Consider the following 19,801-nt stretch of genomic DNA (forward strand, 5'->3'; position numbering starts at 1 on the left):
AATAGGAGAGGCTGGTGGAAGGACGCACTAAATATGCACCTTGTGTTTGCTTCTACTCTGCCTCCTGTCTGGGTGTTCCCAGTGAGGGACGGAGACTGTTGCCCGGTGAGTCTTGCCAACACTTGGCTTGAATAAATGTCACTTTTGAGTTCCCTGACTGGGCGAAGCCCTCTGCAGAGCCTCGGTCCTGGCCGGAGTCCTCAGGGGCCTCTCTTCTTGCCCTTAGTTTTCCAGATGGAGAGATTGGGGGGCAGGACTTGTCCAAGGTCATGCGGTGAGACTCCGGCAGCCTCGGACTCCTCGTCCAGTGCTCTCTGTCTGCTCCCAGTGGCACCCCTCCCTTCCGGGTCTCTGTTTACTTCACTTCCAGCTCCTTGCCTGGGGGTGATTTTCTACTTTGGAGTCCTCTGGGAGAAGAATCCGTTCAGATCACTGTCCTCCTTTTTATCCTTTTTTTTTGTTTTTAGACTTTCCTAACGGTAGTCTCTCAGCAGAGGCTGCTTTGAAAAAGCAGATGGCCGAGCGGAGGACATTTTCACCAGTCCTCCTTGCATTTCCTCCACGGCCCCTGCCTGCGGGTCTGGAAATGGTCCCTCTGCCTACCTGGCCTCGGGAGGCTCCTGACAAGAGTTGGGGTCACCGCCCAGGTCCTGGAGTTGCTGCAGCCTCAGAGCCACCGCACTCCCGTCCGGGCCCTCGTCCCCAGTGGGGGAGGGAAGCGGGCCAGTCCTCGTCCCCGCCGGCCAGCTGCCAGGCAGGAGCGAGGTGGGTAAAGTGAGGGCTGGCGTCCGGGGCCCGAATCACCCGGCAGCCTGGGCCCTGAGCCACGCGGAGCTGGCCTCGAGTCCTGCTCTGCGCTTAGCTGTGCGTCATTGTGCAACTGGCTTCCTGTCCCGAGCCTCACTTCCCAGGGGTAAGATGGGGATCATAAATCTACTCTCTTGCGGGACTCGCACGAGGCGCATGTAACCTTGATCCCATGCTCAGTCTGGCTGGCATGCGCTGGCCGCCCCGGATGTGTTTGCTGTTGTTATTCTGGGTCCTGGTTGAGATTTGGTTGTCGAGGGAGCCGGCTGGGCTCCGTACCCTGGGAGTCAGACCGACCTGGGTTTGACTGGGCTCTCAGCAACCAGCTACCCCAGCTCTCCCAGTCTGCGCGGGGAGGGGAATCATACTTGCGGGGTGGGCGGTGACGAGGCTGGCTGAGGCTGACTGGCAGTCCGGGTACCCTGGCGGGGGCACTGGGTCCGTGTCTGACTTTGAGGCCTGTGGACTTCCTGGTCCCTTCACCGGCTTGGCCGGGGGGGGCAGCCAGGCGTCTACGGGGTAAACAGAGCTGCCGGTGTTTCTGGGTGCACGGTGCCGAGGCCCCTGGGGTGACTTCAGGGTCAGGCCACCCTGCCCAACAGTCCCAAGGAGTGAGAACAACCGGGGTCTCGTCCGTCCTTGCTGCTGGTCAAGAGCCACCTTCGAAGTGCTCGGCGTTGGTGACGCTTCTGCTTGTGGCACGAGACATATCTATTGCTGGAAAACAACCACAATAACAGCGGCAAAGTTAACGGCAGTGATGATGATCGTGTTTACTGTGTACCAGGCACACTGAGCTAAGTGCCCACTCCCGCTGATGCCTCCCATCTGCAGGAAGTAGACCCTGTCCTTACCTATGGCACAGGTGGGGAAACTGAGGCTCAGGGAAGTTAGGCGGCCAGGGTCACGCGGAGATGGTACGTGTTCATTCAGCCCAGAGACTAGGACCTTGGGCCTCTCCAACCAGAGGCTGGGCGTTGGCCCCAGGCTGTCCTCCAGGGATGCGCTGGGGACTCCAGGTGCAGACCCAGAACCTCAGGCTTCGGGTCATGGTGGGGGTTGTGGCCAGTTCCATATGGATGAGCCGATTGTGCGTGTATTTAATTGGGGTGAGGATTTTGCCTGCTAGGGGATTTAACTTTGCCTCCGAGTTCTTAGAGAGCAGTTTGCGAGCGGTCGGCTCTTGGGGGGCCAAGCAGGGTGGCCTCGGCACTGCCTGTACGTGATTCTGGCTGAGGTCCCTTCCTGTAAAGGGGAGCAGAGTACCAGCGGCCCCCTCCCCTCTGGTAGAAGGGTGTGGAGGCATGTCTTCCCGCCTGCACGTTGGCTCCCTTGGGCGCTGGTGGTTTGGGTGGGGGAGGGACGCATTGTATTTGCTGTCGGGTCCTCTTGGCTTAGCACACTGCCCGGCCTAGGGGAGTCCTGAAGGCATCGTGTGGAGTGAACGGTGGGCGCGGGTGGACAGAAGGACCAGTGGGGTCTGAAAGGCAACCTTCCGTGTCTCCACGAAGACGAGAATGGGAATTTGGAGCCCGGGCTTCGACTCTGGCACTGACGGAGGCCGGTGGGAGGCAGGCTCTCCGTGGCTGGGTGGCTGGTCCCACTGACGCTGGTGGTGGTGGTGGTGATGAGCTAACACCGAGAGCTAACATCACCTTGCAACTGATCTCTCCCAGCACCGCAGCCGCGGGAGATGGGATGATTGATCTTGCCCACTTTTTAGATGAGGAGCGGAGGCTAGAGTTGAAGCGGCTTAGCTGTCCGTTGTTGGAGCCTGTGGGATTGGCCTTTCCTGGTGGACTTTGAGGCCCACGCACTCAAGCACCCCGAGCTCTCGCCGGGGGAGTCCGGCTGACGAAGCAGCCCGGAGCACCAGTGCCTGCTAGAAACAAGGGCGTGTGGGTCGCTGGCTTCCTGTGTTTTCCCTGGACTCAGGCCCGGGCCTCTTACCTCTGAGGGCACCGGCCCCCTCTGGGGTTGTTTGCTTTTCCTGCCCGGTTTTGCTGCCATCCCAGCGGGGCCCCCTGCAGCCTTAGTATTTCCTGCTGGGTCAGGCTTTTGGCTCCTGTCCGGGCTGCAGGGATGCTGACTGGCTCCCTGGACGCACCTGTTCTGCCCCTTCCTGGGTATCCAGACGAGATGGGCTGGTCAGAGGCTCTCACCTGGGCCTGGACGCCAGGGAAGCAGTTGGGCAGCTGGATTCCCGGAGGTGCCAGGGAGCCCCGTCCTCCCTGGACACCTCCGGTGCTGGGAGGATCCGGCCGGGCACAGGGAAGCGGCATTTGAACAGAATGGATGGAACCAGGGCACTGGAGGGCCTGGCGGCGGCCTGTGGCTTCTGAGGCTCATGGATGTGGGGAGTACGGGGGTCTTGGGAGGGACGGCTGGACAAAGCTGGAGTGCCCCCAGCCCCGGAGGAGTTTCTCCCTGGCGGAAGTCAGTCACCGGCTTATCACTCAAGGCTTTATAGACTGGCTGCAGCCCTAGTCTGGGGTTGTTTACGCTCCCGGGCTTGCCCTCAAACTCACTGTTTCTACAAATCCGGGGCATTCTCAGCCTCCCGCGTCCTCTTCCGAGGGCTCTGTGTGAAATCTGAGCCCTGGAAGAGGTCACTGCCCCTCAGAGGAAGATGTCCTCGTGACAGGGTTATGGGGACCAGGCCCCTTTTCCATTAGAGACCTCTCCCTGGCTCCTTGCCAGTCCCGCAGTGGAAAAGCTGTATTTTTTTTGTTTTTGTTTTTCCTCCTCCCCAGCCTCTGGTTACGAGGCTATCCGGAGCCATAGCCTTTGGATCCCGGCACAAAAGTACCCAGCATAAGAGGTCCCCACGTACCCCCATTCATTGCACTGAGTACCCCTTTCAGGAATCTGGTGAAGCCCATCCCTGGATCCCTGCAGCCACAGGACGCTGCCTTCTTCCTCTCTCATCCCTGGTGTAGAGAAGGTGCAACCCCAATAGTTTCCACGTGCACGGACTTTATGTGGTCCGTTCCACGCATCTCCTAGCTGTGGCGGGCAGAATAATGCCCCCCCCACCCCCCACAAAGAGTGCCATGTCCTAATCCCCAGCACCCGTGAGCATGTTACTGTCTATGACAGAGGGACTTGGCAGGTGTAAGTTAAGGACCTGAGAGGGGGCAGATCCTCCTGGATTATCCAGGTGGGCCCTGTGGAGCCACAAGGGTCCTTATGAGACAGGCAGGAGGGACCCCAGTCAGAGAGAGACTGAAAGATGCCATGTTGGGGGCGCCCTGGTGGCTCAGTCGTTTAAGTGTCCAACTTCGGCTCAGGTCATGATCTCGTGGCTCGTAAGTTCAAGCCCCGCGTCGGGCTCTGTGCTGACGGCTCGGAGCCTGGAGCCTGCTTCGGATTCTGTGTTTCCCTCTCTCTCTGCCCGTCCCCTGCTCATGCTCTGTCTTCCTCTTTCAAAAATAAATAAACATTAAAAAAATTTTTTAAAGAAAATATGCCACGCTGTTGGCGTGGAGCATGGAGGAGGGGCCTCGGGCCAAGGGATACAGACTGTGTTTCCAGAGGCCTGGAAAAGCTGAGGGAACGGATTCCCCCCACCCCGGGGCCTCCAGGAGGGCACAGTCCTGCTAACACCTTGCTTTTTATCTTTAGTGAGGCTCGTGTTAGAGGTTTGACCTACAACTGTAAGATAATGCGTCTGTTGTTTTAAGTTGACCAGGTTTGTGATCATTTGTCCCGCAGCAATAAGGAGACTAACACACCTGGAAAAAGGGAATCGTTATGGATCCCATTGTGCAGACCCAGAGGGGTGCACTTCCTGGCCCGGGGTGGTGCTGGCCCCTGAGCTCCAAGCCGGAGGGCAGGGCTCTGTTTGCTTCCCCCCCCGCCGCCCCCCGCACCCCGCAGCCCTCCCTGCCTGTGCAGGACAGTGCTGGGGTGCAGGTGGCCAGTATTCTGCTGGCTGGCGGGCTGGCTGGGCGCCCCCTGCCCCTCACCCCCATGCCTCCAGCTCGCACGTCTTTGTGGCATGCCTGTGATGTGCCCGGCGCTGCAGTGACCCAGGCCGACAGTCCCTGCCCTCAGGGGGAGGGGGCGCTGACATTCTGTGCCAGGCTGTATTATTTTCACAAGCCAGGCTCTGTTTTAAGAGTTTTACCTGCCTTATCTCATTAATCCTCATGACCCCCTCGGAGGCGGGCACTGTTATAATCCCCATCTTACGGATGTGGAACCAGATGCCGAGGGGACATGGCGTCAGCCTCATGTCAGCCCAGAGCTGAGATGAGGCAGAGCCAGGGCTGAGGCCAGTCAGCTTCCAGAACCGGGGTTTAACCTGCCGAGGTCTCCCACCCGGATCCGGTTTGGATCCTGCCCGCCCTACGCATGAGCTCCGTGACCCAGGACCCGTGGGTTGCCTTATCTGCTTAAGCCTCCGCTTCCTGTCTGTAAAGTGGGAAGATAGACTGGCTGCTGGAGCCGTGTGTATGTGTGTGTGTGTGTGTGTGTGTGTGTGTGTGTGTGTGTGGTGGGGGCGGGGATGAAATGAGATGCAGGGATCGGATGCTCAGCCAGGCCAGCAAGCCGGCTCTTTGTCACCGTCCCCACAGGGGACACTGACCCCACAGTGGTCTGTCTGGGGCTGACCCCAGGGCATGAGGGACCCGTGCTGGCCAGCGGGCTGCTTAACATTTCCAGAGATGCGTCTCCTTCCTCTTTTGCTTTCTTATAATAGGCATACATGTTTACTGTAGAAAAATTAGAAAGTACAGAAAATGACAGGCTAAAGCGAGCTTTAATTCCACCACCGTGTGTTTCTGTCCAGCTTCTTTGCTACGCAGATATGCAAGTATTCATAATATTTTTTTTTTTATAGAACTGTGGTTTTATTGCACATGCTGTTTCATGGCTCATTCTTTGTCCTAATTGCGTATTGTGAGTGTTTTCCTGTGAGAGCCTGTATTCTTGTTCAGCACCCCACATGGCTCTTGATAAGTTATTGCTGGGGGGTACAGTGCCTGCCGTGATCTGACCCCTGAGCCCAGGGCCCTCCAGATGTCAGAGGGGTGTGTGCGGCATGGAACATAATGGGGGGGCCGTGTCAGCATCCGTGGCTGTGGAAGGTGTCCCCGGGGGCCTTGGCACTCTGTCCCCAGTGAGAGCTGTGCTATGGATAGCAAGTCAGGGGTTCTCTTTCCCCCCAGACTTCCCCCTGGTGTCTTCTCACCTCTCAGGGGGTGGCAGAGGACAGACAGACTGGGTCCCCGATCCCTTCTGTAGGAGAGGGACGGCCCGGCTGTGGCTGCCAAGAGGCATGTGCCTGCAGGTTGGAGGCATTGCTCTGGGACCCACAGCCCAGGACCCTGTAACTGGAGGAGGGACGGAGGGGAATGTGGGGAAGGGAGGTAGCACACTGGCATGACTTATCAAGCGCCAGCCCCCCTGCTAAGTGTTTTAAGTGCTTGCTTTGTTTACTCCTTACCAGAACCCTGCCTGGGAGGTATCCTGGCCCCATCTCGCAGATAGGTTGTCTCGTTAATCCTTGCTACAGGAGGCAGAAACCGTTATTCGGCCCATTCCACAGTAGCTGTGGGACATGGCGACTGTCCTGGCCGCCCAGGACACGCTGACAAGCCCCTGAGCCCGGTTCCCGACCCTGGCTGCCCGGGGGAAGCAGCGGGCAGTTTAGAAACGCCGATGCCTGGCCTCCTCCGAACCACCAGCTCAGGACTGCTGGGCCAGGGCCCTGGCCGGTACCTGCTGGGGGCTTCCCGGGCAACTGCGAGGGCCACTGCTGTGAGTCATCTGACCAGATGATCTTTAAGGCCCTTCCAGCTTTAATGTGTTATATAAACTGGAAAGTGGCCAGCGCTGAAGAGAAATCTGGTAGCAGGGTTAGTCTGGACTTAATGTTTTTGTCATTCTTTTGTGTCTCTTGGATGTAGGGATGGTGGCAGTGGTGACTTTCTGGAGGGGTGATGCCCTGAGTAGGACCGTCCCGGGCAAGCCCTCTTGTCAAGGCCTGATAAGGCAGTCGGTATTCCGGTCCTTTCTATTCCCCAAGGGGGGATTCTTTCCTTCTTTGCGTTTTTCATACTTTGCCCTGGAAAAGGCCCTGGAATGCCCCGTGTGTGCACGTGGGGTGTATGTGTGTGTGCACAGGGCGCAAACCCAGCCTGCGGGAATCCTCGGGCCGTTAGGGTTTGGGTGGTGTTCCACACCGCGTAGCCCCTGGGGAAGGGACCCTGTGGAATCAGCTGTGCCTGGAGATTCACTGAGAAACTGGGGGCTAGACCAGCAGCTGCAGGGGTGAGGCCACTGCCATCGTCTGGAGTGGAGCTTTGATCGAAAACAGGCCGGGGAGGGCACCCGTCAGCATCGATCGTGCCCCCTGTGTGCTGGGGCTGACGGAATGGGGCGGCCAGGACAGAGCAGGTCCCTGCTGTCCCGGGGCACTCACTTCCGTCTCATCTCTGGCTTTTCCCTGGATAGCGAGGAGATGGGCACAGAGGCTGCTTGGAGCTGCGTGGTGGCCAAAGTCTGGTGGAGAGTGGACACCGGCGTTGGGGGACCAAGGAGGCGTCCTTTCTTCTGTCTCCTGCCCCCTCGTTTCCATCGAGCTCCTGGTTCTCCGCTCCTGTCCGCGAACCGGGCTCCTTCCCCCTGCATTCTGGTGGCAGTGGGCTCACCTCGTGAGACTGGAGTCCTGTTAGCGGACGGCCTGTTTCTCAGGTGCAAGCCGAGACACATCGAAAGTGCCGGAAGCTCAGATCAGCGTGAGATAGTTGGCCTCTCGTTGACTTTTATGGCTCTTTGGTTATCTTGAAGCGTTGGGGAGGCCCCCAAGGGAGGGTTTGCTCCCACGGAGAATTGTGGCCAGGCAGAAGCTGGGAGAGGCTGTCCTCTGGGTGACTGCAGAGCGGGTACCCTCAGCCTCATTTCCTGCCACGTCCTCCGCTTCCCTTGCCCGGGAGGTACTTTCCCCTGCGAGGCTTCGCAGGCAGATTGCAGCTCAGCCTTGCTGACCAGGTGACTTGGGGGGAGGTTCATTCTGAACCTCAGTTTCCTCATCTATAAAACGGTCGTGATGAGACATACACTTGTGCTCAAGGGGTCTCAAGCGTTCAACACAGCATGGGGTACGGCATAGGCACCAGCCAAGTGCAGGGCAGGGGGTGGGTGATTGTCTCCAGCCCAGCCTAGGAAGACCTGTACACCCAAAGGCACTGGCCTTTTCCCTCCCTTGGGGCTCCCAGTCGCTCTGCTTGCCTGAGCCGGGGAGGCAGCAGGGTTGGGCACGAAGGTGATTTCTGTCTGCTGGAAGATCCCCACTCCCAAGCCCAGGGGCACAGACTAGCTTCTCCGGTAGCGGAGGTGGCTTAGACCTGCACTGTCCTGTACAGCGGCCATTAGCCACGTGTGGCTATTTAGAATGAAATGACGTAGAATGGAATAAAACGAAAACTTAAAGTTCGCTGTGTTTCGGTGATGCTCAGCCCGGAGGCTCGTATTTCAGCCACTCCCGGCTTTTAGTATGTCATGTATTATTTCCAGAGCCCTCCTAAAGCTGCCTGACCTCACCCAAAAATACCCACTGCCTTTTGATGTCACCTTCAGGGTTCACCCAGGGCCTCCTCGGGTGTTCTCTGGCTGAATCGCAATGCAGCCTTGGGGCTGGCTGTTAGGATTTCTCTTGGACAGAGACTTGAACTTGCATAGGCCCAGTGCTCTTTCCCTCCTTCCTTTAAACATTTTTTTTAAATGTTTTTATTTATTTTTGAGACAGAGAGAGACAGAGCACGAGCAGGGGAGGGGCAGAGAGAGAGGGAGACCCAGAATCCGAAGCAGGCTCCGGGCTCCGAGCTGTCAGTACGGAGCCCGACGCGGGGCTCGAACCCGCGGACCGTGAGATCGTGACCTGAGCCGAAGTCGGACGCTCCACCGACTGAGCCACCTAGGCGCCCCGCTCTCCTTCCTTTTAAAAAGTCTGCACACTCAAGCCAGGCTCAGTGGCGTTATGACACAGCAAATATGTGATATGTTGAATATCTAAATGCCACTTACCTACTTCCAAGTGGTCTGGTTGAAAGAAGATAAAACTTCGTAGGCAGACGGGCTGGGCTGTAGAGCCCAGCTCCCGCGGATGCACTGAGCGACTTTGGGCGAGTGAAATGGAGTCTTTGCGAGTCTGCGTCTCCACATGCGGAATGAGGATCACAGAGCCTGCCTCGCCTGCGTTCTTGCGAAGTGGAATCGGAAAATACAAAGCAAACCGGGAAGCACGCAACAGGTGCTTTGTAATGGTCACCGCCTGCCGTGGTCAACATATCGAAGCAGAGAGAGTCTGTGGTTGGGCCACTTTGGAGCCAAATCGCCAAGCTGGCGTGGACGGGGGCTGGAACGGGTTTGGTCCCGTCCGAGCACCTGCAAGATGTCTCTGGGTTGAGGAGGTGGGGGGGGGCGCAGGGAAGGGAAGGTGTCAGGGAAGGGAAGGTGGCTCCCGTCAGCCCAGTACCCCGTCCTGGTCTAGCCCAGCCCTGTCCCTCGCTGGCCCGTGGAAAGTGCTACCCTGGACTGAAATATGCCATCTTCCTCACCCCGGGGTGACACTGCTGACTTCTGGCCGTAAAACGTGAGCCAAGATTTGCTTCTCCAGGGCTGCCCGTCACCTAGACCTGCACTGTCCTGTACGCGGCCACCAGCCGCGGGTGGCTGTTTAAAATTAAATTACTTGCCGTGGAACAGAACTAAAAATGAAGTCCTTTAGTCCCCTCAGCTCCAGTAATGAAGTTCCACTCATCACATTCCAAGCACCCGGCAGCGTGGCTCGCCGGACGGCACAGACAGAACATTAACAGCATCACAGCCGTCCGTGCTCTCGTACCTGAGCCGCAGGTGTAGGAGCCCACGCGGGGCCAGGCAAGCTGGCCCCACGTCTGGCTCTGCCACTCGGGCAGTGTGACCGTGGCCAGGTTCCCCCGTGGGCCCAGCGCCCACAGGTGGATGCAGGATTCACCTCTTGGCTGCTCCTGGGAGGTGCTCCCTCCCCCTCTTCCTTCTCCTCCCCCCCACCCCTTCTGCTGCCTCCTCCCTCCCCTCCTCCTGCACTCTCCTGATGTGTGCCTCCCCTCCTCCTCCCAGGGCTCTTGTGCGGGGACATTCCAGTCAATTCTTGGCAACCGTGCCTACTGTCTTGGACCGTTTCAGGTCCCTCTGGATCGGCAGGTGTGGCCTTTAGTTTTTTGAGGCTGGACTTAAAAAATAAATTAAAAAAAACCCCAACATTGTTCCTGGAATAGTTTTAGATTTATAGAAAAGTTGCAAGGGTAGCATACAGAGTTGGGTATACCCAACAGCCCATTTTCCCTGTGGTTGACATCTTACACGACCACGGAACGTTTTCTTTCCTTTCCTTCCCTTCCCTTCCCTTCCCTTCCCTTCTCTTCCCTTCCCTTCCCTTCCCTTCCCTTCCCTTCCTTTCCCTGTGGTTGACATCTTACACGACCACGGAACGTTTTCTTCCCTTCCCTTCCCTTCCCTTCCCTTCCCTTCCCTTCCCTGCCCTGCCCTGCCCTGCCCTGCCCTTCCCTTCCCTTTCCTTTCCTTTCCTTAACGTTTGTTTAGTTTTGAGAGAGAGACACACACACAGGGTGTGAGTGGGGGAGGGTCAGAAAAAAGAGGGAGACACAGAATCCGAAGCAGGCTCCAGGCTCTGAGCTGTCAGCACAGAGCCCAACATGGGGTTCGAACTCATGAACCCTGAGATCATGACCTGAGCCGAAGTCAGACGCTTAACCAACTGAGCCACCCAGCCTCCCCGACCATGGAACATTTCTTGAAAGTGAGAAGGCAGTGCGGGCACACGACCATTCACTGAACTCCAGGCTTTATCTGAGTCTCGCCAGGTTTTCTTCTCACACCCTTTTCTGTTCCGGGATGCCGTCCAGGCTCCCACGTTGTGCACGGACTTGTTGTATGTTTAGCCCGGTCCGTGACAGTTTCGTACTCTTTCTTCCCTTGCTTTTCACGATCTTGGGAGTGTTGGGGAGTCATGGCCAGGGGCTTGTAGAATGCCTGGGTTTGTCTGGCGCTCTTCCTGCTATCAGACTGGGGCTACGGGCGTGGGGTTACAGTGCTGCAGACGACAGACGGCTTCTCGTCACATCCCGTCGGGGTACACGGCGTCACGCGTGATGTCGCGGGAGATGTTCACTCAGCCTCTTGGTTGAGCTGGCGTTCGCTGCCTGGCTAGTTTTCCCTCTGAGTGTCTGTGGCCGGGAAGCTGGCCTCCGGGTCCGGCCCATCCTCACGTCGTGGGGGATGAAGTTCTGTGTCCCGTGCCTGGTTTTGTGAAGCTTTCCAAGACCTCGTTTCCCACAGAGGCAGGGGTCCCCCGACCCCAGCCCCCATCTTGCCCAGAGGAGAATGGGCGATGGCCAGCCCACTGAGTCTGCCCCGGAAGAAAGACGGGTGCCCTTGCATCCAGGCACCTGACCCTCAGCACTGGGGTCTTAGGGTGCTTTCCAAAGATGGGGAAACTGAGAGGGGGAGGGGCTTGTTCAAGGCCAGCCCAGCGGCGGCCTCCCACCGCTCTCCTGACTCACGGCTTTGGGAGCCAAGGGCTCCTGGGCTTCAGCCCCCCGCCCCGGCACCTCATGCACCCTGCCCTCCTGGTGAGGGGCTACCGGAGGCTTCGAGGAGCCAGCCGTCCCGTCCCTCCCTGCTCAGCAGCACCGTCCCTGTCCCTGCTGGCTCCCTGACTCTGTTTCTTGGCCCGCAGGGTGCCACCGGTGGTGAGCAACGGGGATGCTGTGGGTGCTGCTCTCTCCGGGGTCCGGCGCTCCAGCTGGAAGCGGAAGAGCTCCCGCCGGAGTAAGTGCCTCCATCCCCCCCCCCCCCACCCAAACCTCATCTTAGCTCAGGAAGGTGGTACCGTGATAACCTTAGAGCCCCTTCCTCAGGCCCAGAGGGCTGATGTGGGCTCCCCTGTGCCACAGGGGCGTCCTCACTGGGTGGGCTGCCGCAGGCTTGGTGGCAGCTCTGAGGGGGACTGGCCGCTGCCCATGCCTGGGAGTTGCCCCCGTCTCCTGCCCGATGGGAGCCATGGTCCAGGAGTAGATCGTGTGTTTGACCGCTTATCTGTTCCCCTGAATACCCAGAAGCTCCTACAGCAGGGCGGATGGGCTGGCAGTGGGGTGCCCTGCTGCCCAAGACGAGGTCCCTCCCGGGAGCAGAAGCCACCAGGTAGGCAGGAGGTCACCTTGCAGAGGGCAAGGTGCCAGGAGGGGGAGGCGGGAGTGAGGAGAACCTGAGAGTCCTGAAGGCAGAGAGGTGGGAGCAGGGCTCAGGGAGAGAGCATCCAGGCAGGGTCCACCTGTGCAGGAGCCCCAGTCCCCCCCAGCCCCAGGGTGGAGGGGGGACATCTGGCACCCTGGGAAGCAACGGCCTTGGTGTGACGGAGGGTAGCATCCAAGGGGTGATGTCCCCAGCTCCTTCTGGGGCCGTCCAGCCCTGCTTTTCCGAAGGCAACAGGGAACCACGAGAGGGGAGCCGGAGATGCTGTGGGGTGGGGGCAAAGCCATAAGACAGGGTGGGGTGCCTGCAGCCCAGTGGGGAGGCTGATGGCCAGAACTAGGGACCTGAAGAGAGGTGAGCAGGTCTCAGAGCCATGTGGGAAACAGAGTCCATATGGGGGTGGAGGAGGGGGTCGAGGGTAAGGCTTGACCAGGCTCTGGGGGCCCTGCGGGCCCCGGGACAGCCGGAAGCACTGCAGTTAGGACCGTGGGGATTTCAGAGCCCGTCTGGTCCTGTGTCTACTGCGAAGGGCGATGGGGCGAAGACAGGCTCCCATCAGGGTGGGGACTGGTTTTCCAAACCCTGGCTCTGTGGAGGGGAGCACACCCCTAAAGAGGGCAGAGGTTGGGCCCACAGTTTTGAGGGAAGACCTCCTTTTTTTTAATGTTTATTTTTGAGAGACAGAGAGAGACATAGTGCGAGCAGGGGAGGGGCAGAGAGAGAGGGAGACCCAGAATCCGAAGCAGGCTCCAGGCTCCGAGCTGCCAGCACAGAGCGCCAGGCGGGGCTGGAACTCACGAACAGTGAGATCGTGACCTGAGCCCAAGTCAGGGGCTTAACCTTAACCCACTGAGCCGCCCAGGCGCCCTGAGGGGAGACCTCCTTAATGTGTCCATCCCAGTAGCTGCTAACAGGGGCAGAGTGCGTGCCTGCCCTGCCCCCTTCCAGCCCAGCAAAATACTAGCAGAGGGATGTGTTTGTTTGCTGAATTCTTCAGCAGTCAGGATCCTGCTGGCTGAGTTTTGGGGGGGCCTCTCCTTCACCCCACTCTCCAAATCCATCTCCCCTCCCCCCATTCCCTGTCCTCAGTAGGGCCGCTTTGCCCGGCCACCTCTGGGTGGGAGGTAGTTCCTTTTGGGTAAGTCCCGTGAGGCCTTCTGGGCCCCGGAAGATGTCCCCGGGGCCCCAGGGCACAGGCGCAGGGTCGGCTTCATGCTCCCTGCAGGTGCCGCGAGCAGCTGCGGCGTCAGCCAGATGGGCAGGCCTGTGGGTGGCAGGGAGGCAAGTGGGGGTCTGCCGTGCTCGCCAGGAGGGTGCCTTGGGGCGGAGGGCGGGGAGAAGCAGCGGAAGCGTGTCCTCCGAGAGGAGAGCAGCCGGCAGGGGCTCCCCAGGGGCCGGGCCGCGGGCTGCTGGCCGGGCCCAGCCGTAGGGCCGCGGGGCGGCGGGAGGGAGCCGCCGGCTGGCGCAGTCCCGCTGGCAGCCCGGCAGCCGCCTCCGCCCCTAGCGCTCTTGTCCTCTCCCTTCGCTCCCAGTCGACCGATTCACTTTCCCCGCCCTGGAAGAAGATGTGATTTACGACGACGTGCCCTGCGAGAACCTGGATGCCCATCAACCCGGTAAGCCTCTTCCGCGCTTCCGTGCCGCCTTCGGGACCCGGGCGGGGGGGCGGGGCCTGGGGAGGGTCGTCTTCTATTTGGCTCCCCACCCCACCCGGCCCTGGCCGCTGCCTCCAGCTTTCACCAACCTCCGGTCGTCCTGGGAGAGGGTGGTGCCGGCTGGGGGCGTGGCCAGGCCGGGGCTGGGCGGGGTTGGGCTTTGGGGGCAGGGACCCCCGGCTGGCTGCTGGGACCCCCTGGCGGCGAGGCCGGACCTGGCATTTCACCTCCCCAAGCCTCCATTCCTGCCTCGGGAGAACGGGGTGGTATAGTCCGGGCTTCCCAGGGCTGCTGGGGAGAAGGGCAGCTCGTTAAACCTGACGGCTGAGGCAGAGAGGGCTCCAGAAAGCCTGTGCCTTGCTTGCTCTGGGCCCAGGGAGGCCGGGGCGGGGGGGGGGGGGGGGGGGGTGTTGGGGGGGGCGGGGATTGTGGCTGTAGAGGGGAAGCAGGGTGGGGTGGGGGTAAGTCTGCCCCAGCTGCCCCCCCCCCCCCATCGCCCCCCAGCATAGAGTCAGTCACCCAGCAGGAGAGAGCATCACTCAGATCCAGGGAGGAGGAATGGTTAGTAACTTCAGGGTCAGAGCCATCTTTGCCCAAACACATCAGGGTAGCGACTCTTCGTGTTTGATTTCCTGGAATCTGCTTAGAAACTTTGATTTGGGGTATCGTGGCCTCAGTGTACAGACGAGGAAACTACAGGCAGAGCTGGGATTTGAACCTGGTTATTCTGCCTCCAAGTCCGCTGCTCTGTCCCCTGCCCCGGGAGGATTTGGGTGGCATCTTATGACCGATGACGCACATTTGCTCCCACCGGTCTGCCAACCCCTTGAGGTCAGCAAGGCAGGCCCAATGGCTCCCGGGGACAGTTGCATCTGAGAGGTTAAGACACCGGCTCCAGATCACACAGCCCGTGTTTGAGGGGCTTCTAGTCTGATAGGGGTGGCCATCACCATCTTGGGCTGTGCGTAGTCCAGTGGGGGAGACACGCGGATAGCACTACAAGGCCCCAGGGCGCCCACAGCCATGCTCCCGACTCCTGTTCCAGGGGCGGGGACAGGTGGGCTGATGGTATGCACATCCCTTTAGCAAGTCCCGGAGGTGCTTGGAACATCCCTGCTGCTTGCTCCTTTGAATCCAGGGAGAGGAGGGGGAAGGGCATGCTGTATTGGGAGGCAGTGGGGTCTTGCCGAAGGTCCTGAGTGGCTGCAGTCCATTGTTTAGCCCTGGTGGGCTGTCTTCCCGCCTGAATCAAATCAAGCAACACACTACTTGGCCCCCATCTTCACTGAACAGGGATCACTGACATGCCATCCTGCATTTGACCCCGAGCTGGTTACAAGCAGGCAGCCTGGGAATCAGCTCCTGAGCCTTCAAGTGGGGGACCGTGACACCCGTCCGAGGGCCCCCACCCTCACGGCTTCGGGAGGGTGAGTCCCAGGAGGCTGTGGCTGGCCCTCAGTGGGTGGTCAGCTCAGGGCTGGCCCTCAGTAGGTGCACTGCACAAACGATGGTGCTGTCGTTACCACGTCTGTCAGGGCCCAGCACTGACTTTCACGGACCGATGTGGGCTCAGTGGGCATGGGAGAGGAGGCTGTCAGCTGAGCAGCAGGCCGCACACGCAGCCCTTGGTTCAAATCCCAGCTCTGCCGCTGGTTAGGGCACAGAGCTCCGTGCCTTCGGGCCTTGGCTTCTTCATATGACATCAGAATATCATCCTGACCTCATGGGCTGTCATTCTGAAGCTCTGGGGAGTGTCACATCAGAGAACTGCTTCCTATCTCTGGACCTCAGTTGACACATCTGTAAATTTGGGACAGTAACAGCTGCATCCTGGGCTTGTGAGTTTGCTGTGAAGTAATTGACACAGAGCACTGAGCCGGTGGTGGTCCGTGCTTTGCAGGGGGAAGCCGTTCGTGAAGCCCGAGGCCCCGGGAAGCGGAGGGTGGGAGCCAGGATCCCTGTGAGGCCCCTGAAGGCTGAGGCTTTGGCCCAGGCTCAGGACTCTGGTGGCACTGTCTCCACTGGAGAGAATATTTCTAAATGAGCCCAGGAGGTGGTCAGGTTAGCCGGCCTCATAGAAGGCAGTGTGGTGAGTGGAGGGAGCCTGAGTCTGCAGCTCCTTCTCTCTGCACTGACCTTGGACAAGCCACCTGTCTTCTCCAGGCCCCTGTTTTCTTGTGTTTCTAATGAGGCTGTGATTATTTGTAGCCCGCCGACCTTAGGGCTGTGGGAGTATCCAGCAAGAGAGGTGGCTGTCACTGAGGACGTAGGCGGGTGGGAGGCCGGGGCTCACGGAAGCGTGGGGAGGTGGGCATTCGAGATGCTGCCTGGGTTCTTCCTCAGAGGGAGCCCCAAGAACTGGGCTCTGCCCCTTTACTCCCTGGTCATCGGGCCTCCGCTGAGGTAATAAGACAGTCGACCCAGTCTTGTAAAGGTCATAGCCTGGTTACCAGCTGCTCCTGTCCCTGGAGACGTTAGTTACTATTATCTTTTGCTTAAAAATAACCTCACGCTCCCTCCTCATCCTGAGACCTGAGCCCCCAGCTAAGCCTCAGTGTGTCTGTTCTTTGGGTGACAGTCTCCCAGACCCCACACTCCCCAGCTTTCCGGTAGGGGCTCTGGGGTCAGTGGGATGATTCCCGGGCCCACGAAGACACTCCCCCCCCCCCCCCCAAAGCAAGGATCAGCTGCTCTTTGCTGAGCGCCTGCCATGTGCTACACTCTTTGCTAGAGCTTTTGGTTCATATTTTATTTACTCGACCTTTTCTGGCTTATTGTTGTCGCCGTTTTTGCAGAGAGGTCTGCGATACCCAAAGCTCCCTGTTCTGAGCAGATTTTTTTAAAAAACCCTTCCCAGTGCTGTATTTCTTGTGCGTTGACAAAGGCATTTTCATATTGGTGCGCTTTTTGGGGGTCTGGCCTCGGTGAGGCCTGCAGTTCGGTTCTCCCTCAGGTGACAGGCCAGGAAGTGCAGCCCAGAGGGGTGGGAGCGAAGGCCAAGCTCTCGGGATGGGAGAGCTGGGGTTACCTGGACAGCAGCTCTCCCACCTCAGCCTCAAAGCTGAGCATCTCACTCCGGATTTGACAGGGACGCTGGGAGTACCCAGGCCCCTGAGGGGACCTGTTTCTCCTGGCCAGTGGACTCTCAGCTCTTTGTCCCCCACTTCTCCAGTGGGGCTCTGGAAGACAAGGGAACACTCCTGGACGCTGGGCCTGGCGCGCCCCCTACTGGGCCATTCTGGACCTGCACGGGAAACTCAGATTTGGGAAACTCCCAATTTAATGCTCCCGACAATTTCCATTTTGACCCCCCTGAGGATGCTGGGGCTGGAGCCGAGGGCCCGATTCAGGACTTGGTTCTAGGTCTTGTCTTTCCCACTGAAACATGCCCCGAGGCCCAGGATGAGCACTCAGATCCCAGAAGAGCAATACTGAGGCGTGGGGGGAGGGGGTTAAGGAGGCTGTTGCGTTCCCGACTCGTTTCTTGTGCCTCTCCGGTCTTTCTCGTGTCCTCCTCGCTTACCAGGTGGATGTTGTGTGCTCCTCACCCCTGCTCTGTGGACCGGGAAGTGGGGGCGGAGCCCCACCTGCCTGCCTGGGTCAGGAATCAGGGCTGGTGGCCTTGGCGCCGGGGCCTCCCCTCACCAGCCCTGTTCCCTGGCCTGCAGGGGCGGAGAGGAGCCTGCTCTACGAGGATGTGCATCGGGACGGAGCGCCCAGGGAGCCCGAGGACCTAGGCTGGAGCTCCAGTGAGTTTGAGAGCTACAGTGAGGACTCGGGGGAGGAGGCCAAGCCAGAGGCCGAGCCCGCCAAGCACCGAGTGTCCTTCCAGCCCAAGGTAAGGGGTGGGCACCTCTCACCCTGGCCAGGGCTCTGGGACCCCCTGGGGAGGGGGTGAGGAGGGTGGGAAGGGTTGGCCTCAGACTCGTATCCTGTTAGGGAACCCCCCCCCCCGCCCCCAGGAATGTATAGTGAGAGGGGCGGTGGCCCGGGTACCCCAAGCATAGGAAGCGACCCCCCGGCATTGCCGTTTGTGCCCCAGTGTGGAGTCCCACGCAGGGCTCAGTCCCCCGACCGTGAGATCATGACCTGAGCTGCAATCAAGTCAGACACTCAACCTACTGAGCCCCTCCGAGGTCTTTTGAGATGCCATCCGTGCGTTGGTTTCTGCCTGGAACAGGGTTCATTCTGCTGGCTTCGTGGAAGGAGCCGGAAGCCGAGAGGAGGACGGACTGCTTCCTCCTGAGACAGACTGCTCCTCCCGTTTGTTCTACAGAAGCCAGCAGAAAGCAGATTCTACCCATGCTGAGATTTGGGGTTTAATGGGAACCACTTCTTACAGGCAGGCCCTGCCCGACCAGAGGTGACTGGGTCCCTCTCAGCCTCTTTGTGAAAAGACACACATGACAGATACCCAAAGGTGGTGCAGGGAGAAGGCAGGGGCCCCAGGACTAGGCTGGGGTTATGGCACCCCATGTCTTTCCTAGTGCATCCTGCCCCTTTCGGAGTTTGAGGATCCCCTCTGGGGGAAGGCTGCCGGCCAGAGCGGCACCCAAGCCTACGAGTCCTCGAGGAGCCTGGGGGCGGAGCAGGTCTCTCTCGAATGTGGTCTTGTGGCCGGGCCTCCGTGGGCCGGGCCACGGAAGACGGCCTTGGTATCTCGCTAGGATGAAGTTAAGCATCTATGATACCTACCCTGTGCCCAGTCGTTTCTCAGGGTGCGGGCAGGGGGAGCTCGAGGCCTGGGCCAGCCCTTGTTCTCAGCCTCTGGCTGTCCCTCCTGATCCCCCTGGGCCACTTTCCCAGGCCCCTGTCACACATTTCTCAGAGGGCAGGAGGTGTGGAGATGCTGAGTTTGGGCTTTCCAGTGCTGGTGCTCAGTTTATATAAGCATCAGGACCACGAGGGGAGCTGATTGAAATCGCAGATGCCAGGGCCTCGCTCCCAGGGACTCCGGCTCATGGTTTGGGGATGGGGGGGGAGCCTGGCAATTTGCCTTTTTTTTTTTTCAAGTTTATTTATTATTTTTTTAAATTTTTAAAAAATGTTTATTTACTTTTTGAGAGAGAGAGAGAGAGAGACAGAGTGCAAGCAGGGGAGGGGCAGAGAGAGAGAGCGAGACACAGAATCCGAAGCAGGCTCCAGGCTCCAAGCCGTCAGCACAGAGCCCCACGTGGGACTCGAACCCACAAACTGTGAGATCGTGACCTGAGCCGAAGTCTCGCGCTCAGCCGACCGAGCCACCCAGGCGCTCCCTCCCTGGGCTGGCCCTCACCATGGCCGGGCCCCAGGGGAGGAGTCTCTGGGGGCCGGCCATTAGCTCTTGTCACTCAGACCCTCAAGCGAGGGGCTTTGGACCCTTGCTCAGCAGACAAACAGTGTGGCAGAGTTCTTGGAATTTCTAACCGGGAGGACTTTTTGTCTGGCTACGGACCACTGCCTGCCTGTTCCCCAGACAGCAGACCCCCAGGGAGGTGAGGGTTGTGGAGGGACCTTTCCTTTGGCACCTTGCCTGCTGCACTCTGCCCTCCTGGGCCGCTTGGGGCCCACCTGCTTCCGTGCCTGGCACCGCCGTGGCTGAACGTTCTGGGGCCACCGCTGCTTGGCCGTGTCTTGTGTGTGCTGTGGGGCATGGGGCCGCAGAGATCTGGTGGTGTTTTGCCCTGTCCTTGGAGTCTCACGGGGGCCTAGCTTCCTGTCCAGCTGCAAGCTGTCCCTGCTTCAGGTGTCTTAGAAGGCCAGCCCTCAGTGGGTGGATTTTTGCCAAAGAAAGTGACCGAGGGGTCTTCAGAGGGACCCCCTCAGAAGCACCTGACCCAGATGTAAGCAGGGGCCTGATCCCATTATGTTAATAAGTACTTGCTGATGGCCACCCATGGTCCTTGGGATTTTTTTTTTTTTTTCCTAGCCAGTTGTGGATTGGGCTGCATTGGATTTTTCCTTTTCCTAACTGTGACCTCTTCATAATTAAGGTTACCATGATCCAGCTGGCCAGGGCACTGGGCAGAAATGCCAGCTCTGACCTCTGACCTCAGCCTTGCTCACTCCCCTGCTCAGATCGGACCAGTCTGCAA

General features: G+C 59.3%; 1 protein-coding gene across 8 annotated transcripts in view; it reads left to right on the forward strand.

Moving 5' to 3' along the window:
- ARHGEF10L (Rho guanine nucleotide exchange factor 10 like) overlaps positions 1-19,801 on the forward strand; it is a 159,387-nt gene that overhangs the window by 60,036 nt on the left and 79,550 nt on the right. For 7 of the 8 annotated variants that reach the window (XM_045475829.1, XM_045475835.1, XM_045475828.1 and 4 more), the window contains exons 5-7: positions 11,558-11,649; positions 13,605-13,688; positions 17,396-17,565. In XM_045475829.1, the coding sequence (XP_045331785.1) occupies positions 11,558-11,649; positions 13,605-13,688; positions 17,396-17,565 (346 nt within the window). Of the gene's footprint in view, positions 1-11,557; positions 11,650-11,936; positions 12,022-13,604; positions 13,689-17,395; positions 17,566-19,801 lie in introns of all 8 variants that reach the window. The other variant, XM_045475836.1, reaches the window with a different exon arrangement.

The sequence above is a fragment of the Leopardus geoffroyi genome, chromosome C1 (assembly GCF_018350155.1).
Source record: "Leopardus geoffroyi isolate Oge1 chromosome C1, O.geoffroyi_Oge1_pat1.0, whole genome shotgun sequence".
Taxonomy (NCBI): Eukaryota; Metazoa; Chordata; class Mammalia; order Carnivora; family Felidae; genus Leopardus; species Leopardus geoffroyi.